Raw genomic sequence first — 19,906 nt, 5'->3', positions numbered from 1 at the left:
TTTCGACACATTTTCCAAAATATCTATTAAAAAAAAACAAGATTGCGAAAATTGGGCTGCCCCTTTTCGTCATAATTCAAAAATATATTCTGTGAACATATCCTATCGATAGACGAACATTCAATACATGGGTAAAGGATAAGTTGTAAAAATTTCAGTAGATATTTGGCGTTGGGGAGGATCAAGGGCGCTGGCCAAGATACTCGTCATGGGCACCAAAATCTCTTGGTACGCCACTTCTGACCAGAATTATTACGAGGTAAATTTCATTTCTCCAAATCAAAATACGAAGCATTTTTGGTTTGATAACGCTGAGTACAGGAAATATATTTTAATTAAATTGGTAACGTTACGGATGTCAGAAATAGTACATTTTTCTGAAAAGTACAGAAAATTCTAATTTTACACCTTTGAGTATTACACTGAGTGAGAGAAATCCGAAAAAGTTAAAATAACATTCCGGAAATGTTAATTTTACCCTGCATTATTGATCCGAAATCGGTGTAAATATTATGCTTTTTATATGTATTAGGGGTTAAAGTTACGTTTTTCATGTTAATTTTACACTTAAAAATGTGTAAAATTAACATTAAAAAATGTTGATATATTTTTACACCTAAAAAGTGTTAAATTTGAGAGTAAAAAATGTTAATCGCACCCTCGTTTTTTTCTCAGTGCAGGGGCCGACATTTAATTTTTCCGACGTTTTTGCATAGAGGCACTGAAGACTATTAGAAAGTTTTTTCCTAAAGAGAATTGACTTATCAGTCTGATATATTTCGAAATTGTGCATTAAAAGCTATCGAAAAATACATATTTCATAATGCTCGCCGAAATAATACAAGAACTACGAGGAAATTTGTTTAAGTCGCGGTGCAATATCTGCAAAATTTTTACAAGGAAAAGTGAAAAACATCTTCACTTTTTATTAGGTTTGATGGACCCCTGGTTATCCCTATGAAATCATTAAAAATTGAATTGAATTTTTATTTTTAACAATTTAGCTAATTATCAAAAAATTTTCATGGCTTTTTTAAATTAATGTTTTCGTGTTTCGTTTAAAAATGTTTAAAGTTCTTTCTTAAATTTTGGTTTCTCTTGAAAAAGAGATTGATGCTTTTTAAAAATGTTTTTTTTATAATAATTTTATTTTAATTTTATTAGGGGTTTAATCTGGTAGATAATTGCCTCGTTTTAAAAAATAATATTATACATTTTTGGGTGTGGCCATAAGTGTGAACTTTCCTCAGAAGCTTTCACAATTATGGCCACAATTTTTGGTGAGAGACATCTTTACGTTCTACGTTTTTTGTAGCATTCTTAATCATGCTGGAAGTTATTTTTTAGTGAAATAAATTTCTTAAAAAATGATAGAACAATTTTAACGTGAATGTGTGAATTTTAAAATTAATAATAACAAAGTATTAAATTTTAGAAATATTTTGATAAAAATCATAACTTTTCTTATTTTTTCTCTTATTATCATAGAGAAAATCATTGAAAAGTATTAAAATAAGCCTGTATATTATCCACAAGTAATAAGTGAGCAGGTACTAGGCTAAGTCGAACTATACGCTCACTCTTCTTTGAAAGTGTTCTGGATTCGAACTTCGTTAAGGTCACCAGAATTTCTTCTGGTATATTAAAGATTTTCGAAGGATTAAAGCTTCAGCGCATTTGATATCAAGCAAGAAAAATAGGTAATATTACATGCAGAGGCCCATCAAGCGTAATAAAAAGTGAAGCTATTTTTCACTCTTTCTTCTAAAAATTTTGCAGATATTGCACCGCGCCTTAAACAAATTTGCTCGTAGTTCTTGTATTATTTCGGCGAGCATAATTAAATATGTATTTTTAGACAGCTTTTAATGCAGGATTTCGAAATATATCAGACTGATAAGTCAATTCTCTTTAGGAAAAAACTTGCCAATAGTCTTCAGTGCCTCTATGCAAAAACGCATGGAAAAATGAAATGTTGAGAGGCCCCTGATTTCATGTTTAAAAATTTTCGGTTGAATCAACAATTGTCGTAACTTAAGGCTTTTACACATTGGGAGCAATTTTCGTCAAAGATTGCTTTTTTGAGGAAATTGTCTGCAATGCTATCGGTGGGAATGTTATAATTCTGTCAAAAATGCAATTTTTGACGAAAATTGCTCCGTAGAGCATGTGTAGACGTAGAGACTTTTAGGCTAAGATGGGCTAATTCGGAATCATGTTTATTTTGGAATTTTGAGATTTTCTCACAAATATTCTCACATCAATAAAGCTGATTATTACCATTTATAATTGTTTATTACCGATTTCAACTGATTCGGACCAATTGGAAATTCCATAGAAAAAAAACTCAAAGTCGATATTTCTCACCGTTCGTTCTCGTAGGAGATGTTGCAGTAGAAAAATGTAGGTCTTAATGGCTCCGGCACACCTTTTAGATCAGGAAAATTTCAAATTTCATAAGATCAAAATTCACATCCCTTTCTTTCTTAAAAGTTTAGTATATGTCTATCCTAGTCTTTTGCACTCTTCTTCTTCTTTTGAACGTAGCACTAAATTAAATTTAGTTCAGTTGAATTATGAGTCCGAAAGAATGGAATATACTTATGCAAATCTTCTGAGAAAGAAAGGGATGCAAATTTCGATTTCATGAAATTTTATCGATCTAAAAGGTGTGCCTGAGGCATAAAGAATAAGTGAAATTATATTCCGCTCTTTCTGAATTCAAGCAATAAAATAGCGCTAATATTTGGTATTGTAGATCGAAAGGGTTAAATTTTAGCGGGCAAAATTGAATATTGATGAGGTTGCGGGGAAAGATATTCAATAGGGTACCGTCTGGGATGATAACATGGGGAGAATACTCACGATTGTTATCAACTACGGGAAAATCAACCATTGGTTTCCAACTCCACAGCAAATGTCGGCCACATTGATGCCTTTCGCGCCATGGGATTGGTCCGTTGTTCCCAACAATAGCTCCACCTTTTCTTTTCCATCTTTCCCACTGCCTAGCCCGTACCACGCAATCTCCCAGCGCACCTAACGCCAGTTGAGTTGTGAACACTGACATGGTTGGTTGTCCCACCATTGCTTCAGCCAATGTGACCAAGAGTTTCTCGCTACAAACACTGCCATCGTGAGTTTCTGAAGAATCTGGAAAAAAATAGAAAGAGAGAACAGGAAACACGAGCTATTCAATAAGTGATAAATGCTCTAGAGTGGTTAAATATTAATTCAGTGTTTGCGCTAATTAGTGTGACAACAAAGTTTGAGATGAATGGATTTGTGTAGGAAGAACGCCGTGAAAACCTCACTGGGCATTCATCCCCAGAAACTATTTTGTGTGACAATCTTTCCGTGGTTAAATTAGTCAAAGTTTGTTATAAATATTACAAAAAATAAAATAAAAGTGATTCCGAGTGCATGATCTGGGGAATACGCGAAAACTGAGAAATATTTGGAGAATCGGAAATGGTGTCGTACTATACAAATTCACTGACAATGTACCCCAAGAATCCATGCACCAACCTCTATCCGGCGCCCAATCACTGGTACGCCCCAAACTACCATCAGCCCCCAAATGCCCAGCTCTTCGGACCCGATTCCGACGCACAGGCCCAATCGATGTACTACACACATCATGCCATGTTCCATCAGGGTAGTCCTGACTGGCCTAGCCACGACAATTTCTCCACTCCGCAGAACAGCCTACTGCACCAGAGTGCATCCTCTGGGAGCGGAACACCCGGACTGCACTTGAGTCATGGTGCATCCGGCGGCATGGGACAATCTTCGGGAGAGCACATCAGTACCGATGGACTCACTAGTATTCCCTCTCCGCCCATCACAGTGTCCGGCAGTGAGATGTCTAGCCCAGGAGCACCCAATGGGGCCGGATCGCCACACACTGTGACCCGTCCGGCACCCGCTAAGAGCCCTTATGAATGGATGAAGAAGACATCCTACCAGAATCAGACCACTCCAGGTAATGCATTTTTCTATTTAAGAAAATTACTCCCTGAGTTTAAGTCAATGTTTAAGTCCCTTGAATAGAAATTAATTTATCCGGCGGATCTTTTACTTTATATAAATCCCCCTCCCCCTTACCACGCTGACAATTTATTCTTGATCTATATTCGTTTTTGGGACGCAGGATTTTCGATATTATACACAAAATGAAAATAAAATCCTGGCTTCTTAATTAATTTAATAAAAAATGTTGAACAAGGAAAACGTTTTCTTCAAAACTTTCATTATTTAATGTACTCTAAAGCTGTTATCATTTTTATCATCAACCGTCGCTCAAATGCATTCTAACTTATTAATAAAATTTCATTTATCTTCGCTTTGATCGCTTTGATAATAAAGCGCAAATAAGTAATTTTAAAATATAATAAAATTGTTAGGTCATGAGATGTTTAAAAAATTAGCGATAGGGGCGCACGCTTCGTTTTTCGAAAACTATCCAAGTAACGTAGTTTTCTGTTCAAAATGTAATAAAAAAAGTCCTTAAAAATAATCAAAATTTAAGGTTGTAAAACAAAAGAGGGCAGTTATACGGGCAAATAACCTCAAAATTTCATAACCCAGATGAGAATTTATTTTGAATAAGTAAAAATCTTTTAAAAGAAATGCTAATGATTAAATGAAAATTTCAGAAAATCTAAAATATGTAGAAGATCTAGACATGCATGACAAAATTTGAAGAGTATGAAGAGCAAAAACAATGTTCTTGATTATAAAAACTGTTCTAAATATCGTTCTAACATTTTTCAAAAGATCAACATCAGTAACTAAAAAAGAAATAATTTTACAGAAGTCTGTGCAGAATTTAGTACAAGGATTTGGTTAGCCTTACGAATATAGCAAAAAAAAGTTAGAATAGGGTATGTGTACCAAATTCCGGCCAGCTTGCAATTCCGGCCAGCTTGCAATTCCGGCCACATTTTTTGTTCCTCAAATTTTTAGTTTTTGCATACTCTAGAGCAGAGATGTGCAATAACCGTTGAAACCGAATAAACGTCAAAAAAATTTGTTTTGGTAGCGTTTTGACCATTGACGTACTTGTTTCATTTGACGTTAATTCGGTTTCAACGGTTCTTGCACGCCTCTGCTCTAGAGATTATATTACAGTCGAGTTCCTCAAATTTGAACGACGATTGAGTTCAAAATGTAAAATTTGAGGTTATGTGAAGAAAGTTTTGCGTGGAGTGCCATTTTCTCTGGTATTTCCTTAATATTATCGTATTATATTAACTTCCGCAACAAATTCCATTTATTTCACAATAAATTACATTGATATATTCTCTAAAGTTATTTATCTTAATTTAAGGAAAGTGAATTTCACATGAATTCCGTTATGTTTTTGAAAATATTGTTCAAATTTGAGGAGTGAGAAATGTCATCTATACCCCCCAAATGTTCAAATTTGAGGAACTCTACTGTAATGCAAAAAAATTACACTTCAACGAGCAAAGATGATCTGAAAAAGGTATTGGAAGAATTCCGGAAGGGCAAGGAAGTATGAGAATGAAGATGGCCGGATTAGGCCACAAATGCTATGTCTACATTTTTATTCATTTTAAAATGTATTAGGAAATAAAAACGATATACTGTCTACAAGACTCCAAGCAACACTCCTTATAAAAAAGTAACAAAAAAATCATTTTGTATCAAAAATATTACATTTCAAACTTATGACATTGGCGCTTGCGTATAACCATGCCGAAATTTGGCACACTTACCCTAGTTCTTTTGCAACTCAAATTGTTCTAATTTCTTTAAGTTTCCAACTGAAATTCTCAAAAATATGCCAATGGATTTGTGTAAAATTTTCCATTATGAAAGAACATTTTAATAACATAAAGGTTATGTTATTATTTATAATTTATTCGTGAAACAATTTTTGGGTTTCGCCTTCTCGACGATGCAATTCTTTTATTTTTCGGCGTACTTGACGCCATTTTCGTGTTTCTCTCTGATTTTTCCGGATTTCGCAATGCAATTTTCAGGTTTCTCTGGTTTCGCGAAGCGTTTCATAGACAATTGACAAGTGTTTCTCAATATGAGTCATCGCCTATTTTTTTTAACACACGGACTGCACAAGAATTTTCCAATGGCTCCCCTAAAAAGTTGTTAATTTGGGAAAGCCTGGGGGAATGATAACTTTTCGATACTATCAATAAATCTATATCTGATAGATTAAGCAAATATCGACTTTTTACGCATTTTTGGACCATTTATTGTAATATTCTTAATAGAATGTGGCCTTTGAAAAATATCTAATTCAGATACAAAAAGTGCAGCAGCAGCTATCGTTTAAACTTTTCAGAATTGACAATCGATTACGCGCTTTTTTGCGCTTTATGTGATCAATTATATTAAAAATAGGTCTGTAAAAGATCAAATTTACCTCTTTCGAATTGATGTAACGATTGGAAATGTTCATTATCTGCAATTTTGAAATTCAATTAAAATTCTTGTCTTAGGGCATCTATGCATTATGAGAAATTTTCGTCAAAATGAAGCAGTTTGACATGATTTACATCAAAATGAAACATTTTGACATGATTTACTTCAAAATGCTTCATTCATACAATTTCAAAATTGCGACTTAATATTAGAAAATCAGTGGAAAAATTGAAAATAACAGCTTTCTCGGTCTTGATTCTGAAAATTTTCCTCAAATATGAAGCATTTTGATATGATTTACATCAAAATGAAACATTTTGACATGACTTACTTCAAAATGCTTCATTCATACAATTTCAAACTTGCGACTTAATATTAGAAAATCAGTGGAAAAATTGAAAATAACAGCTTTCTCGGTCTTGATTCTAAAAAATTTTTCCTCAAAATGAAGCATTTTGACATGATTTACGTCAAAATGAAACATTTTGACATGATTTACATCAAAATGCTTCATTTTGAGGAAAAATTTTTCAGAATCAAGACCGAGAAAGTTGTTATTTTGAATTTTTCCAGTGATTTTCTAATATTAAGTCGCAAGTTTGAAATTGTAATCAGTGACGCAATCAATTTTTTAAACATTCCTCCTCAAAAAAAAAATCGTATTTTCCCAATCTCATGTGGATTTGTCACTGAAAAACTCATCAATTTTGCTACAAAATCACCCATCAATCCTCAAAATCAGTACGCACCTAAGACTTCCCTCCTCAAATCAGCTCCTTTCCCTCCTCCTCAACCACCATTTGAATTTAGATTCGGGAAAAATACTGATGAAGCTCTCGAGTGGTGCACACAGAAAGAAGAGAGCATTTTCCCTGGGTGAATGGGATATTGGATTTTGAAGTTTTAAAAGTGGTATAATGTTTTATCGTGTGTGTCGACCACGACAATTTTTATTGATAGTCACGAGTGCTTTTTGTGGGTGAACGAAGAATTATTACCCTTGTCTTGTAATCTCTCTGGTTTTCTGGCGAATTAACTTAATGCACGATAGCATACATAGCCAGAAAAAGCCAAGACCAAAAAATTTGATCTCTATCACCACGAATCGAAATAAACGAGAAGAGGTGATAAGCCCAACACCGATTAATATGGGGCAATGAAAGGAAATCCATTAATTGTTTCATTGGAGGAATGTTGCCATTGAATTGGTCAGAAGAGAGCAAATTTTTCAGATGGACACACGCGCTATTGAAAAACAGTAGGAGAATAATATTTCATTTCACAAAAATTTACCACTCTCTGGGGTTATTGAAAGACTTTTAATTTATAGACTCTGGGATGGGAGTATCATCATAACAATAAATTTAATTATGTGCCATTTGTCGTGATTGTTTTTAATGATGTTTTGCAAAACCAAAAAAAAAATTTACTGGACAATTGCTCTTGGCCACTTAATTAATGGAATATCATTGATAATTGCTTTAGCCCTTTAATCTTAAAATTGTTTTCGATCTATCGGACCTATCTCTCAACTCTTCAAGTAAATTGAAAGATCAGAAAATTAATTTTCACCCCTGCCCAGTAAAAAAAGGTTTTACAGAAAATGCATAAATCACCGAAGAAGAATAAAAAAAGAGCAATAATAATTTTTATTGAGACACATATTGAGACATTTGGGATGATCCTAAAAACGAAGAGCTTTATATCTCAATCATTGCCAACAGACTTGGGAAGAACATAATAAATAGGAAATACTTTTTCATATTGTGTCTCCTCTTGTCTTTTTACGGTCGTCTCGCCTACACAATCTCTTTTAACAATTTACCTGAAAATTTATACTAGCAAATAAAATTTAGATTTTCACTATCTTTTTCCCTCCAAAAAAAAGGACTTCTCATAAAAGGATGTCTTCACTTTGATCTTGACATATATTTTTACCAAAAAAAAGGAATTTTTACTGCTTCATCTTCTCTCTCAATTTGGGTTTTTATTTCTTAGAGATATATTCCCAGCATCAGAAAAATGTGAGAAATTGAACATTTCGAGCGCACACAGAGTGAAAAGCCTTAATTAAACCTAATAGACGATCATCAAAGACAATCTTTGTGCAATTTTAATCAAGCTTGAGATGAAATGGATTTTGGTGATGTATTGAGTAACCATGAAAGAATTATCTACCAAGTGAAAATTACGATTGAGAAATATAGGGGAAGATGGGGTTCTTCAGATACGCATAATATCGCTTTGATTTAGAAATACAGTAGAGTCTCTCAAATCTGAATCTCTCAAATTTGAACGACGATGTTTGGATTCAAGATGTCAATTGTAGGGTTATGTTAAAAAAAATCGTATTCTGGATGAATTAAAATCATTTTTATGTGCTTCTTCCTAAATATTTACACATATTATGATACTATAAAATAAAGACCACTAAAACTTGTGAGAAAGTACAAGAATTTGATTCAAAGTACAATTTAATGTCACATAAATTTCGTTAGTTTTGAAAAAATCGTTCGAATTTGAGAGGTGAGAAATGTCAAAAATACCCCCCGAGCGTTCGAATTTAGGAGACTCTACTGTACATTATCATAGAATTTCTTTGAAAAATTAATGTTCTATCGTTCTATGATGATTTTATCAAATATTCTGAGTATTCTAAGTAGGGGGAAACTTTCAGGCTTCGCATACAGTCTGGCTTCGAACACTTTACATTTTTCCCATAGGGTAAATTAAGCTAATTCAAAACTTGCTCTAAATGGAAATTTTTCGCTAGTCCAAATGGAAACGTCATTGTTTTCACGATAAATACAGTACTAAATTATTATATTTATAGATTTTCTATACCACAGTTTCATTATTTAGTTAATTTTGCTCCAAATTAAGCGAAAGTCCATTCATATTCACAAAGTTTTATTTGTTAATTTCTAAGAAAAATTAAAGATGTACTTTTTCACCATTGAATTTTTCATCGATCGACCATGTTTTACAATGAAAAACACAATGAGGTGACTGTTGTTTATTCGTTTTGTTTAACCTTTATGTCATATTTCTGAATAACTTTAATTAAATTAAGTGCTAATTTTTATTGTTAACGGTACGTGAAGTTTTCAAATGAAATAATTACCTATTTTGTGAACAAAAAGGGTTTTTCTGAAGTGTCTGCAAATGCTTCAATAGGAAACCCCGGAAATATGATTTTTTTTTTTTTGAGAGATTTTCTTATTGTTTTAGATGGGAAAGGAGAAAAGACCAGGAATGAGAACAAATCCTGCACTCAGGAGCAACTCAACAAGGTTTTGGAAGCCTTTTGTCGCGGTTTCATGCCCAGCGCACAATAACTTTTGTTTGTAAACATATTTTCGGAGCTTCCTGTGAGAGAGAGTGAGATCTCGATCTAGTCGTCTCGCTTACTCTCATAGGCAGTTTCGAAAACATGTTTACAAAACAAAAGTTATTGTGCGTTGGACATCACTTACACTGTTTGTCTCCAATTAGAAACTTTCCTTTGTCTCCATTTGGATTAATATGTTTCCAATAGAAGCATTTTACACTTTTTATATTATTTTTTATTTATTTATTTATTTATTTTATTTTATTTAAGCAGTTTTCAAATTTATATCTAAAGAATTTTCACTAAACTGTAACATTCTAGAAGAGTCAAGGAGCACATTAATGTAATTCTCTTCAGAAAAAATATGAACTTAATGTGTTGAATCTTCTGTCAAAGTTAATGCGTCTGGAAATGGTTTTGAATTAGGACATTTACCCTATTCTATTACATTACATTACATTACATTACATTATAACATTACGAGAAACTTTAAAAACTTTAAGCAGACTAACAGCAGAGACGCTTTAGTTTTAAAAATATCAATTCGTATGGCATGCAAATATCTCAACGTGAAGTCTCGAAAAATAAATCTCCCTTCCTCAATTATGGGAATTTTCTATCCCTTTCTATTTCTAGTTACGTTAGGGTAAAGTAATACAAATTGGACATAGTGTTACAAGTTGGACAATTCGCCGGTACAAGATGGACAGGGATTTTTTCTTGATAAATACAGAACCAATTTTTTAAGCACAAGAAACCAAATTATAAAACTAAAACATTAAAAATATACAAATAAAAATGAAGTACTAAATTTATCAAGAGAAAAAAACCTGTCCAACTTGTACCACTTTACCCTACAACAAATCAATACTGTGAATCGTATGATTAAAAATATTTCGGCTGAAAAAAACACTTTTTTTTATTTTATTCTAGTCGAACTAAGAATTTTCAGTGAAATTTTTGTATATGAAATTATTTGAAATTCAAAATCCATCTCCTGAAGAGTTTTCAATCGGAAGTTAAAATACCGCCTTAAGACGAAATATAAAAAATCATAAATTCACCTATATGCTATTATGATAATAAATTTTAGATGCGTGACAATATTGAAATATGTTGTGGTATGGTTTTATGGATTTTATAACAGCAACTCTCAATAATACACCATAAATTCTTTAAATTATTGGCACACTTAATGTAGTAGTCAAGACCATTAATTAGTAAAACCACAATCAGCATAAACAATTTAGAATTATTAAACCAAATAATTTGTTGTAAAATCATGCAAAGTTAGTGAGTGAGCGTTCTTTTGCTGTCTACTCTTGGTTTTCTGATATGAAAGCAATTTTCACTGCAAATTTTGTTATATTTATGCAGAACTTTTAATATGAATATATTTTTGCCTGATGATTCAGAGAAGGGCGAACTTTAGTGAAGTTAAGATATTGCTGTTCGTATTAATTGTTTTCTTAATCATCTGAACGATCTGAACTACAGTAGACTCTCTCAAATTCGGGCATATGGGACCGAAATGTCAGCCGAATTAGACAGAAATTCGGGCGACAAAGTTTTTGAAATGCAACGATTTTGTATTCATGTGCATATAGATATTGAGTTTACACACTCATATATAACGTAAATTGCATGAAAATCCCTCAATAATGCAAAATTACATCAAAACTATGACAAACCATGCCAAATTTGTGCATATTTGATTCATTTGATAATCATAATCAAATTTGAAAAATGACAACAAACTTTTTTCAAATGTAACCGCTGCCCGAATTTAAAAGTAGCCCGATCTTAAAAGAGCCGAATTTGCGAGAGTCTACTGTATATGAAAAGCAATTCGAGCAATTTTCCATGCCTGCCAACTGTGATTCGGTCAGTTTTCGAGAGGTTTCATGCATGCCAACTTTGTACGCAGTGAAAAAGTCCGAGTGAGAGAGGCAATATAAAACACTTGCTATCTTTTTTTACATTCTCACAGCTTAAAAAGTATTAATCTTATATGTGACACCACGGTAACGGTTTATGTACAATAATGTGGCTTAACTGTTAGAATTTCTCAATGACCAAGATTTTCCGAAGATTTTGAATTAGGATTGCATATTAAAGGTAATAGATACAATAAATCAGATGTGTGAAAGAACCGCTGAAACCGAATAAACGTCAAAATAAGTTTGTTCTGGTAGCGTTTTGACCATTGACGTACATGTTTCATTTGACGTTTATTCGGTTTCAACGGTTCTTGCACGCCTCTGCAATAAATTCTCAAAACTCAAAACACACTGCAATTGCTTCTATTTCGGAAATTCTATATCTTCGGAAACTGAGCTAAAGCGCTAGTTTGATGACCATGACACTATAATATTAATATTAATATTAATATTTTCTGAACTGCGAGAATGACAAGAAGAGATAGCAATTGTTTTATCTTGCCTCTCCCTAGCATTTCCACACTAGGTACAAAGTTGGCAGCAATACAATCGCTCGAAAACTGACCGAATCACAGTTGGCATGCATGGAAAATTGCCATAATTGCCTGTAATATGATTCAGGAAACAATTAATACGAGCAGTAATATCTTACTCATCGTAGTACTCCACTAGAGTGTACTCTTTCTAACACATGTATTTTTCCATTTGAAATTTTGCATGCTATACACATCTTTTTTGCCGCCTTTTCTAACTCTTAATATTAATCTCATACGTGACACCACGGTGAAGCCCGTATAATGTTCTAGGCCCACTTACGACTTAAGCCGAGACACGACTTAGTTAGTGGGAAACTATTTTGATTATAATTAAGTTAAACTGCATCCGGACTTAAGTCGTAAGTGTATATAGGGTATAAGGCTTAGCCATATGGCTTAACTTCTCGAATTCCTTATCGAGTTAAGATTTTTTGGATAATTTTGACTTAGGGTCGGATATTAAGGGTAAATGGTGCATTGAATTCTGAAATAAAACATATAGGGTAAGTGTGCCAAATTTCGGCATAGTTGCATGCAAGCGCCAAAGCCTCAAGTTTGAAATGTAATATCTTTAATTGAAATTGTTTTTTTTATTCCTTCTACTTTAGGAGTGTTGCTTAGAACCTTGTAGACAGTTTATCTTCTTTATTTACTTTAAAATCGTTCTTAATACATTTTAAAACGAATGAAAATATAGACATAGCTTTGGTGCCCTATTTCGGCCACCTTCATTCTCATAGTTCCTGGCCCTTCGGGAATTTTTCAAATGTTTTTTTCACGTCATCTCGTTTGTCAAAGCTACATTTTTTGTTATTCTTTTGCATTGTATAATTTCTAGAGTATGTAAAAACTAAAAAAATCATGGAAATTCGAGGAACAAAATAGGTGGCCGGAATTGCAAGCTGGCCGGAATTTAGCACACTTACCCTAATTGCTCTTTATTTAGGATTTTGAGGACTTTAAAAACTGGGCTAAACCCTTGGCTAAACCTCTAGTCTTAAGACCACTTACACCTCCAGTCTGAACCCCGTCTAAGTTAATTTTTATGTTCAGTAAGTCGAGGAATTGGTAAAAAAAATATTGAAGTGTTCAAAACAGCACCACCTCTCCCTATAATGTAACTAAATTGAATTAATACATTTTACGCGAGAATATGAGAAAGCTCTCTGGATTTCAAAACCCATGTAGTATTCTTAACAAATTCAATGGGTTAATTATAGAGCAGCAGAAATGTGCGGTATTTTCTAAGCATGACTTCAACAGCTATTTCCACGGCATTATATCACCTTTCGGGGGTACGTTAAGCCGTCAAAGTTATCGATAAGTCATACACACAATTTTTCACCTAATTTCCTGATAAAACATTTTTTAAACTGAGGGATTTTTCTGACATCGAGCCTATTTGTCTGGAAAAAAAATTAAAATCCGAAAAACATACTCAGGAGACAATTTGACCCCAAAAAATAGAGGCCAAAAAATCAATAATAAAGCAATCAGGCTTTATATTGAGGGTAGTAAAATCACCTGAAGAATATCCCAGAGTTACAATCTCACCCGTCAAATTTACTACTGAAACTCTATTTTCACAAAATTGTCATAAAACTTTAGCACATATTTTGAACTTGAAAAAGGGTCTGGGAGAGAGATGTAAATACAAATTTTAGTGTAATTTGTACAAATACGGTTATGTCCATAATATTCTCATCACAAGTCATTGAGGTTCATAAAATTCCATTTTAATATGTGTTATTTTTTTCACTTCTGAATTTCTGTAAATATTTTCTCTATCTCACTTCTCAGAGATTTTTCTCTTCACGTGGAAAAAACATAATGGAAAATCCAGTAAAAACACCTTTTTGAGCAAAAGAGAAAGATAAAATATTTAATTTGCAATAATATATTCATAAATTATGTGTGTGTGGGGGAGGAGGAGGAAGGCTAAAGATGTTGGTAGCTCTCAAGTGAGATTCAAAGTATTTTGCTGAAAAATTTGTTATGATTTGTCTATGAGGCACAAAAAAAAGAGTAATTTATTGTCAGCAAATGCTCACAATGTGCTCCTTAATTGCGCTCCAATAAAGCAATAAACAGTCAATAAATTTTGCAGTCACTAAATAATATTTTTTGAATCTCGGCTGTTATTATTCTGATAATGTATGATAATGTTTACTTACTATAAATAAGTGGACGGGCTTTTAAGTTTCTCATTCAACAATTACATACCAAAGCTAGATACCGAATTTCTTTACTATCGCATTACTTCATTGAGCTTTTCTCAAGGAATTTTCACTATAGGGGCTTTTGTTATAAACGGAATATATGAGGTTGTGTTGAATATAACCTCAAAAAACTAGGACAAAATATTAGTGATGGTAAAACTGCTAAATTTTACATTCCCCTGTGATTTTTATTAATGGCTAATCTTTTTCTAAACTTACAAAAGGTTGTTAAATGCGATTATGTGAGTGATAACTGTGACATAACCTAAAAAGACACATTTTGAGTGATCACTATTGCAAAATGTCTGGCCAAGAAATAGATTTTACTGTGAATTTTAGCATTTAAATGTTAAAAGAAAGTATTTTTAAATACTTATGTGATATTGAGAAAAAATAAGAATCTATCCTTTTGGTTACGTCTCTAATTCTAAAGCACAAAACATAATCACAAATTTTCTCAAAAGGCTTAATTATCTTCCCTATTGCCCACAGCGTGGTAGTTTCACTGGATTTACGGCAATATTATGTACAAAATCCGATCATTTGACCGCCAAAATGATACATTGCTTTCCATGGATTTTATGCTACATTGAAATTTGAGGTTATGCTTGATTTAAACTCAAAAATTTAGTTTGTATCGAAAATTTTTCAAAAGTTTCGTGTTAAAATGTGATTAAATAAGTATTTTGAGTATTTAAGATATAATAAAGCAATCGGTTTCTGTATTTTTTTCTCACTAAGTCAAAGGAACATTTTAAAAAAATTCTAACCTGTAAATATAGATAATTTACTTCCTCAATCAGAATTTTTGCAGCAAATTGCTTATGCTTATGTAGGAAAAATTATCAAGATTTTTTAATTAAGACAATTAAAGCCAAATAGGTAATAAAAATTTCCCTTTTGTATAAAAAATCAACATATACCTATTTGCGATATGGCTTTGAAATTTTAGGTTATGTTTAATAAAATTTCTGATTTGTAAAATAACCTCCTTTTGACGAAATAAGATAATGAAGCCTCAAATTAAAGGATTTTACACTGAGAGAAAAACGGGGGTACGATTAACATTTTTTCCTCATAACTTTTAACACTTTTAAGGTGTAAAAATATATCAACATTTTTTAATGTTAATTTCACATCGTTTTAAGGGTAAAATTAATATGAAAAAGGGTTACTTTAACCCCTAATACACCTAAAAAGCATAATATTTACACCGATTTCTTATAAATACTCCGGGGTAAAATAAAAATTTCGGAATGTTATTTTAACTTTTTCGGATTTTTCTCAGTGTATCAACATTTTTTAATGTTAATTTTACATCGTTTTAAGGGTAAAATTAACATGAAAAAGGGTACCTTTAACCCCTAATACACCTAAAAAGCATAATATTTACACCGATTTCGGATCAATACTCCAGGGTAAAATAAAAATTTCCGAAATGTTATTTTAACTCTTTCGGATTTCTCTCAGTAAAGAATTAAAGACCAAAGTTCTTTATAAATTGTGAGCAATTTTCGTTAAAAATACCTTTCGTAAGAAAATTGTCTGTACACTTGTGGGGAAAACTGTCAAAGTTCTGTCAAAAAAAAAAGTTCTTAATAAAACTGTTTCCAATGTGTAGCGGCCTTAAGACATCAAGATGTATTACTTTCAACGAATTTGGCATTAAAATTTTCTTATAAATATATTTCTTTACTTTATGTCTCAAAATATTACTTTTTAGGTTATGCAATTTTTCATAAAAGCGTTACATTGTACATAACCTTCATTTTGCTTAAGAAATTCCTGTCTTATAGTTTTTTCGAGCAGCAAAACTATTTATTCGGCACAATCAAAAATTTTTAGCATCCATTGTATGTCCTAGAGTTTTTGAGGTTATAACCAACATAACCTAATTTTCTAAGAAATCTCTTTGCAAGTTTAGAGATTGAATCTTTTCTTATTCTTCTTATGGACTTTAAACCAAAAAATTTCCCGTTAAATTTTACTTTCTATACCAAAAAAAAACTTACTTGTGCTTTACACAAATTACAAAAAAAATGCTTTGTTAATAAATACCACATTAATGCGTGATTAATTTGTCAATTTAAGGACGAGTCAACATTTGCTCTGCACCTTCACTGCAAGATTTTTCACCTTTGGATCCAAGTGGTATGAAGAAAAACTTGCACGCATTTTTTCTCAAAACATTTTTCTCTTCCATTCCTCTTTTCCAATTTAATTTTAGCAATTCCATTAAGTTGTTTCTTGCGTGAATTTTCCTCATAATTTTTTTTTTATCAAAACCTTATTATTAAATTTTCTTTTGCCCCCATTTTGGGGAGTGGCCATAAAATTCTTATTTTCCATTTGGCTTTTTTTATATTTCTACAAAAAGCTTTTACACCAGAAATATATATGTATGCCACCCCATGAAAAACAATCCCTTGCATGAATATCCAACATTTCTATGCTTATAATTTATTTGCTCCTTTTTTTCTTTCTCTCGCACCTTAATTAGTGCACTGAAGTAGTAACAATTTCATGCTAAAAAAAATCTTTATGTTTTATTTATACGTGACTTGACTGTGCTTTTACCATCCTCAATTAAGTGTATACATCTTGGGCTTTATTTGCAACATAATTGTGGTGAAAAATTCATAAGCACGATGAAGTAGTTTTTTTTCGTGTCTGAGCGTTGAGATATAACTTTCGAAAATTAAATTAAAAATTTATTGCACTGCGAGTAGGAGAAAATGGTATGAAGGAGACGAAGAAGAAGAAGAAGAAGCGTTGTGTGATCATTATCCATGATGAATGTCCAAGTTCGTGGGCTACAATTGGTCATTGTTGCATGCGTTTGGCGCATTTGGAATTTATTTTTGAGAAAAACACATATATTCCAGTTCATTTTCCACGCTTGGAAAACCAACTCGGAATGAATATTTTAACTTTGGTATTTTTTGGGTGGAATTTTTAATCAACAGGGGCGGATAAATTCATAAAACTAATGCTCACTTTAATATAAATTGGGTAAATTTGTTTAAACTAATGTCATTTGCATCATTTAAGAATTGACGATATACTTTTTTCATTTGTAAATTACTATTAATGAGGTCAATAATATTTTTTGAGTACTGCATTATATTAAAAAAAAAAAAAAATAACGAAACTTATTGAAAATGCTATTTCAGCATTTTTAATAAGCAAAACAATCAAGGCATTAAACAAAACCTAAATGGTGAATTTCCTTAAATGTAGGTCTAGTGAAAGAAAGTTTGATAAAAAAGAAAATTAACGAAACATGTTAAAAATTGTACTCTAGCATAAGGTTAAAAAACATCAATACGTTTTACAAAACAAATCAAACAACGAACAAGCTTTATTAAGTGAAACACCTGCAGATTTTTCAGCAAAATTAACGAAACGTGTTGAAAATATAATTTAAACATAAGATTAGATCAAAACGCTTTACGAAAGAAAAATAAATAGAACAGCGACTAAGATTTGAATGAATCTCTCTAAACGAATGCTGACTTGCAAGATCTTAGAAAATATATTTGTGAAAAAACTTAACGAAACATGTTAAACTGGCATTTAAACATTAAGTTTAAAATACTTAAGATCTTTACGATATAAATTAGAAGAGTCAAATCAATCAAATAATCAGTGAATTTCCTTTAAAAGCAAAACGAGATTTGCATGAACTTATAAAAAGATTCACTAAAAACTGAACGAAAAGTAGTAATTCCCAGTTACTACTTAAGTTTCTTGTATGAGAGCAGCTAAAACAATTCAACTATATTATTCTAAAACATTTCAACAACAATGAACCCCGTAATATAAAAAGTAATTCAAATTAACTAATCAACTGGGAATATTATAATACTTATAAGATCTTGACGAAGGGAATTTTGAGGTGGAAATATTTTAAAAATGAATCAGTAATAAGTTAAAATGTAATCTATTACAAAAGGTAGATGGTGTAAAATCTCAGCTCACATGAGCAATTAATCCAATTAAATCAAAATATATTCACATAGCTTGAAGTTGAACGTAAGAAAATTTAATGAAATACATTCTGATTACTTAAGAAAAATGTCTGAAGGTGAAATTAGATTAATTATTAAGGACTAAATTAGGCATTACAAGATTTATGTTTGCATTTGAAAGAATATTCAACAGATGACTTATTTGCATTTAAGCATTTATATTTAATTTCATTTTTAAAAACTTATCGAAAACAATATCAAGAAGATATTTAACGAAAATTTTTCAATTGTATCAGAAAGTATTGCAAGTAAATCAAAGCAAAAATACATTATAATGCAAAGAAAATCCAAGACTATTCACATGTGTGTATTTGAAACAAATGTTAGAAAAACTTAACGAAAGTCAATCGTCAGCAGATACTTGTTACGAGCTAAAAAAGTTGCATAGACAATTATAATCATCATTTTAATAGTAAATAGCCTTTAACTGCAAAATATATGCAAATGAAACCTATTGAAAACGGCATTCAAGAAAATACTTAACGAATGCTTTTTGATCGTCTCAAAAAGCATTCACATGTGTTAGTTTTAAACAAAGTCCTAACAATTTCCTAAGAATATTGCGTGGACGAACAAATTAACTAGAAGGGAACCGGAATTCGTCGGGGAAGTGGAGTCACTCTTGGAAAAAAACGACAATCCTCTCCATTGGACTCCATTGGAAAGGATTGTCGTTTTTTCAAGAGTGAGTTCATTTCCCCGACGAATTCCGGTTCCCTTCTAGTAAATTTCCCTAACGTCACGTCAGTTCTTTCAAAACAATGAACGTAATAACAATTAGGGTTATTAAAAACAATACTAAATGAAATCAAACTTTAACGAAAGTTTTCATTTCATTTAAAAAACGTGTTAGACAAAACAAAATTGAAATGGTGGAAATGAGCGCCTCATATATAAATAATACTAAAAGATTATTTATTAAAAACAAATAATTATAAAAAGTTAACGAAAGTCAATCATCAGCAGATGTTTTCACCAGTTAAGGAAATGCGTAAACAAAAACAATTATCATTTAATAAATGAGTAACTTTTAACTATAAAATCCAGAGTACATTAGCTCTGAAATCTGCGACCAGTTTTAGTGTAAATTTTCCCTGTTTTCTTACACATATCATGAGATATCTCCAAAACTACGTAGGTTGCCAATTTGAGGTCTTCGGTTGGCTATTCTATATTAAATTGGCTTTTATTTTGTATTTGTATTTTTTGATATTTCATTCTACAATGATAGAAAATAGCTAATAAACTCAAAAGTTTTTTCGGCCCGCTAGAAACATATGGAAAACATAGGAAACATCATGCCCCTGATAAAATCCATGGAATTGAGGGTTACTGAAATCGATACTGAACGATATACTTAACGAAAGCTTTACGCTTGACTTAAAAAGTATCTTGAACAAATCAAAGCAGAAATTGCAGAAATAATATTATTAAATAA

At 31.8% G+C, this 19,906-nt stretch overlaps 2 protein-coding genes across 3 annotated transcripts in view; one reads left to right on the top strand and one right to left on the bottom strand.

The window, feature by feature from the left end:
* The window catches only part of LOC129807859 (uncharacterized), a 72,534-nt gene that overhangs the window by 13,092 nt on the left and 39,536 nt on the right, over nt 1-19,906 (bottom strand). The window contains exon 3 of the mRNA XM_055857429.1: nt 2,866-3,153. Within this exon, the coding sequence (XP_055713404.1) occupies nt 2,866-3,153 (288 nt within the window). The remainder of the gene's footprint in view (nt 1-2,865; nt 3,154-19,906) is intronic.
* Nucleotides 3,149-19,906, top strand: part of LOC129807854 (homeotic protein caudal) — a 44,915-nt gene continuing 28,157 nt past the window's right edge. The window contains exons 1-2 of one of the 2 annotated variants that reach the window (XM_055857422.1): nt 3,149-3,985; nt 16,529-16,588. In XM_055857422.1, coding sequence (XP_055713397.1) covers nt 3,472-3,985; nt 16,529-16,588 — 574 coding nt within the window. In that variant the 5' untranslated portion in view covers nt 3,149-3,471. The remainder of the gene's footprint in view (nt 3,986-16,528; nt 16,589-19,906) is intronic. The other variant, XM_055857423.1, reaches the window with a different exon arrangement.

This window comes from Phlebotomus papatasi, chromosome 3 (assembly GCF_024763615.1).
Source record: "Phlebotomus papatasi isolate M1 chromosome 3, Ppap_2.1, whole genome shotgun sequence".
Lineage (NCBI taxonomy): Eukaryota > Metazoa > Arthropoda > Insecta > Diptera > Psychodidae > Phlebotomus > Phlebotomus papatasi.
The sequence above is the reverse complement of the archived record's forward strand: the minus strand, read 5'-3'. Positions and strand labels throughout refer to the sequence as shown.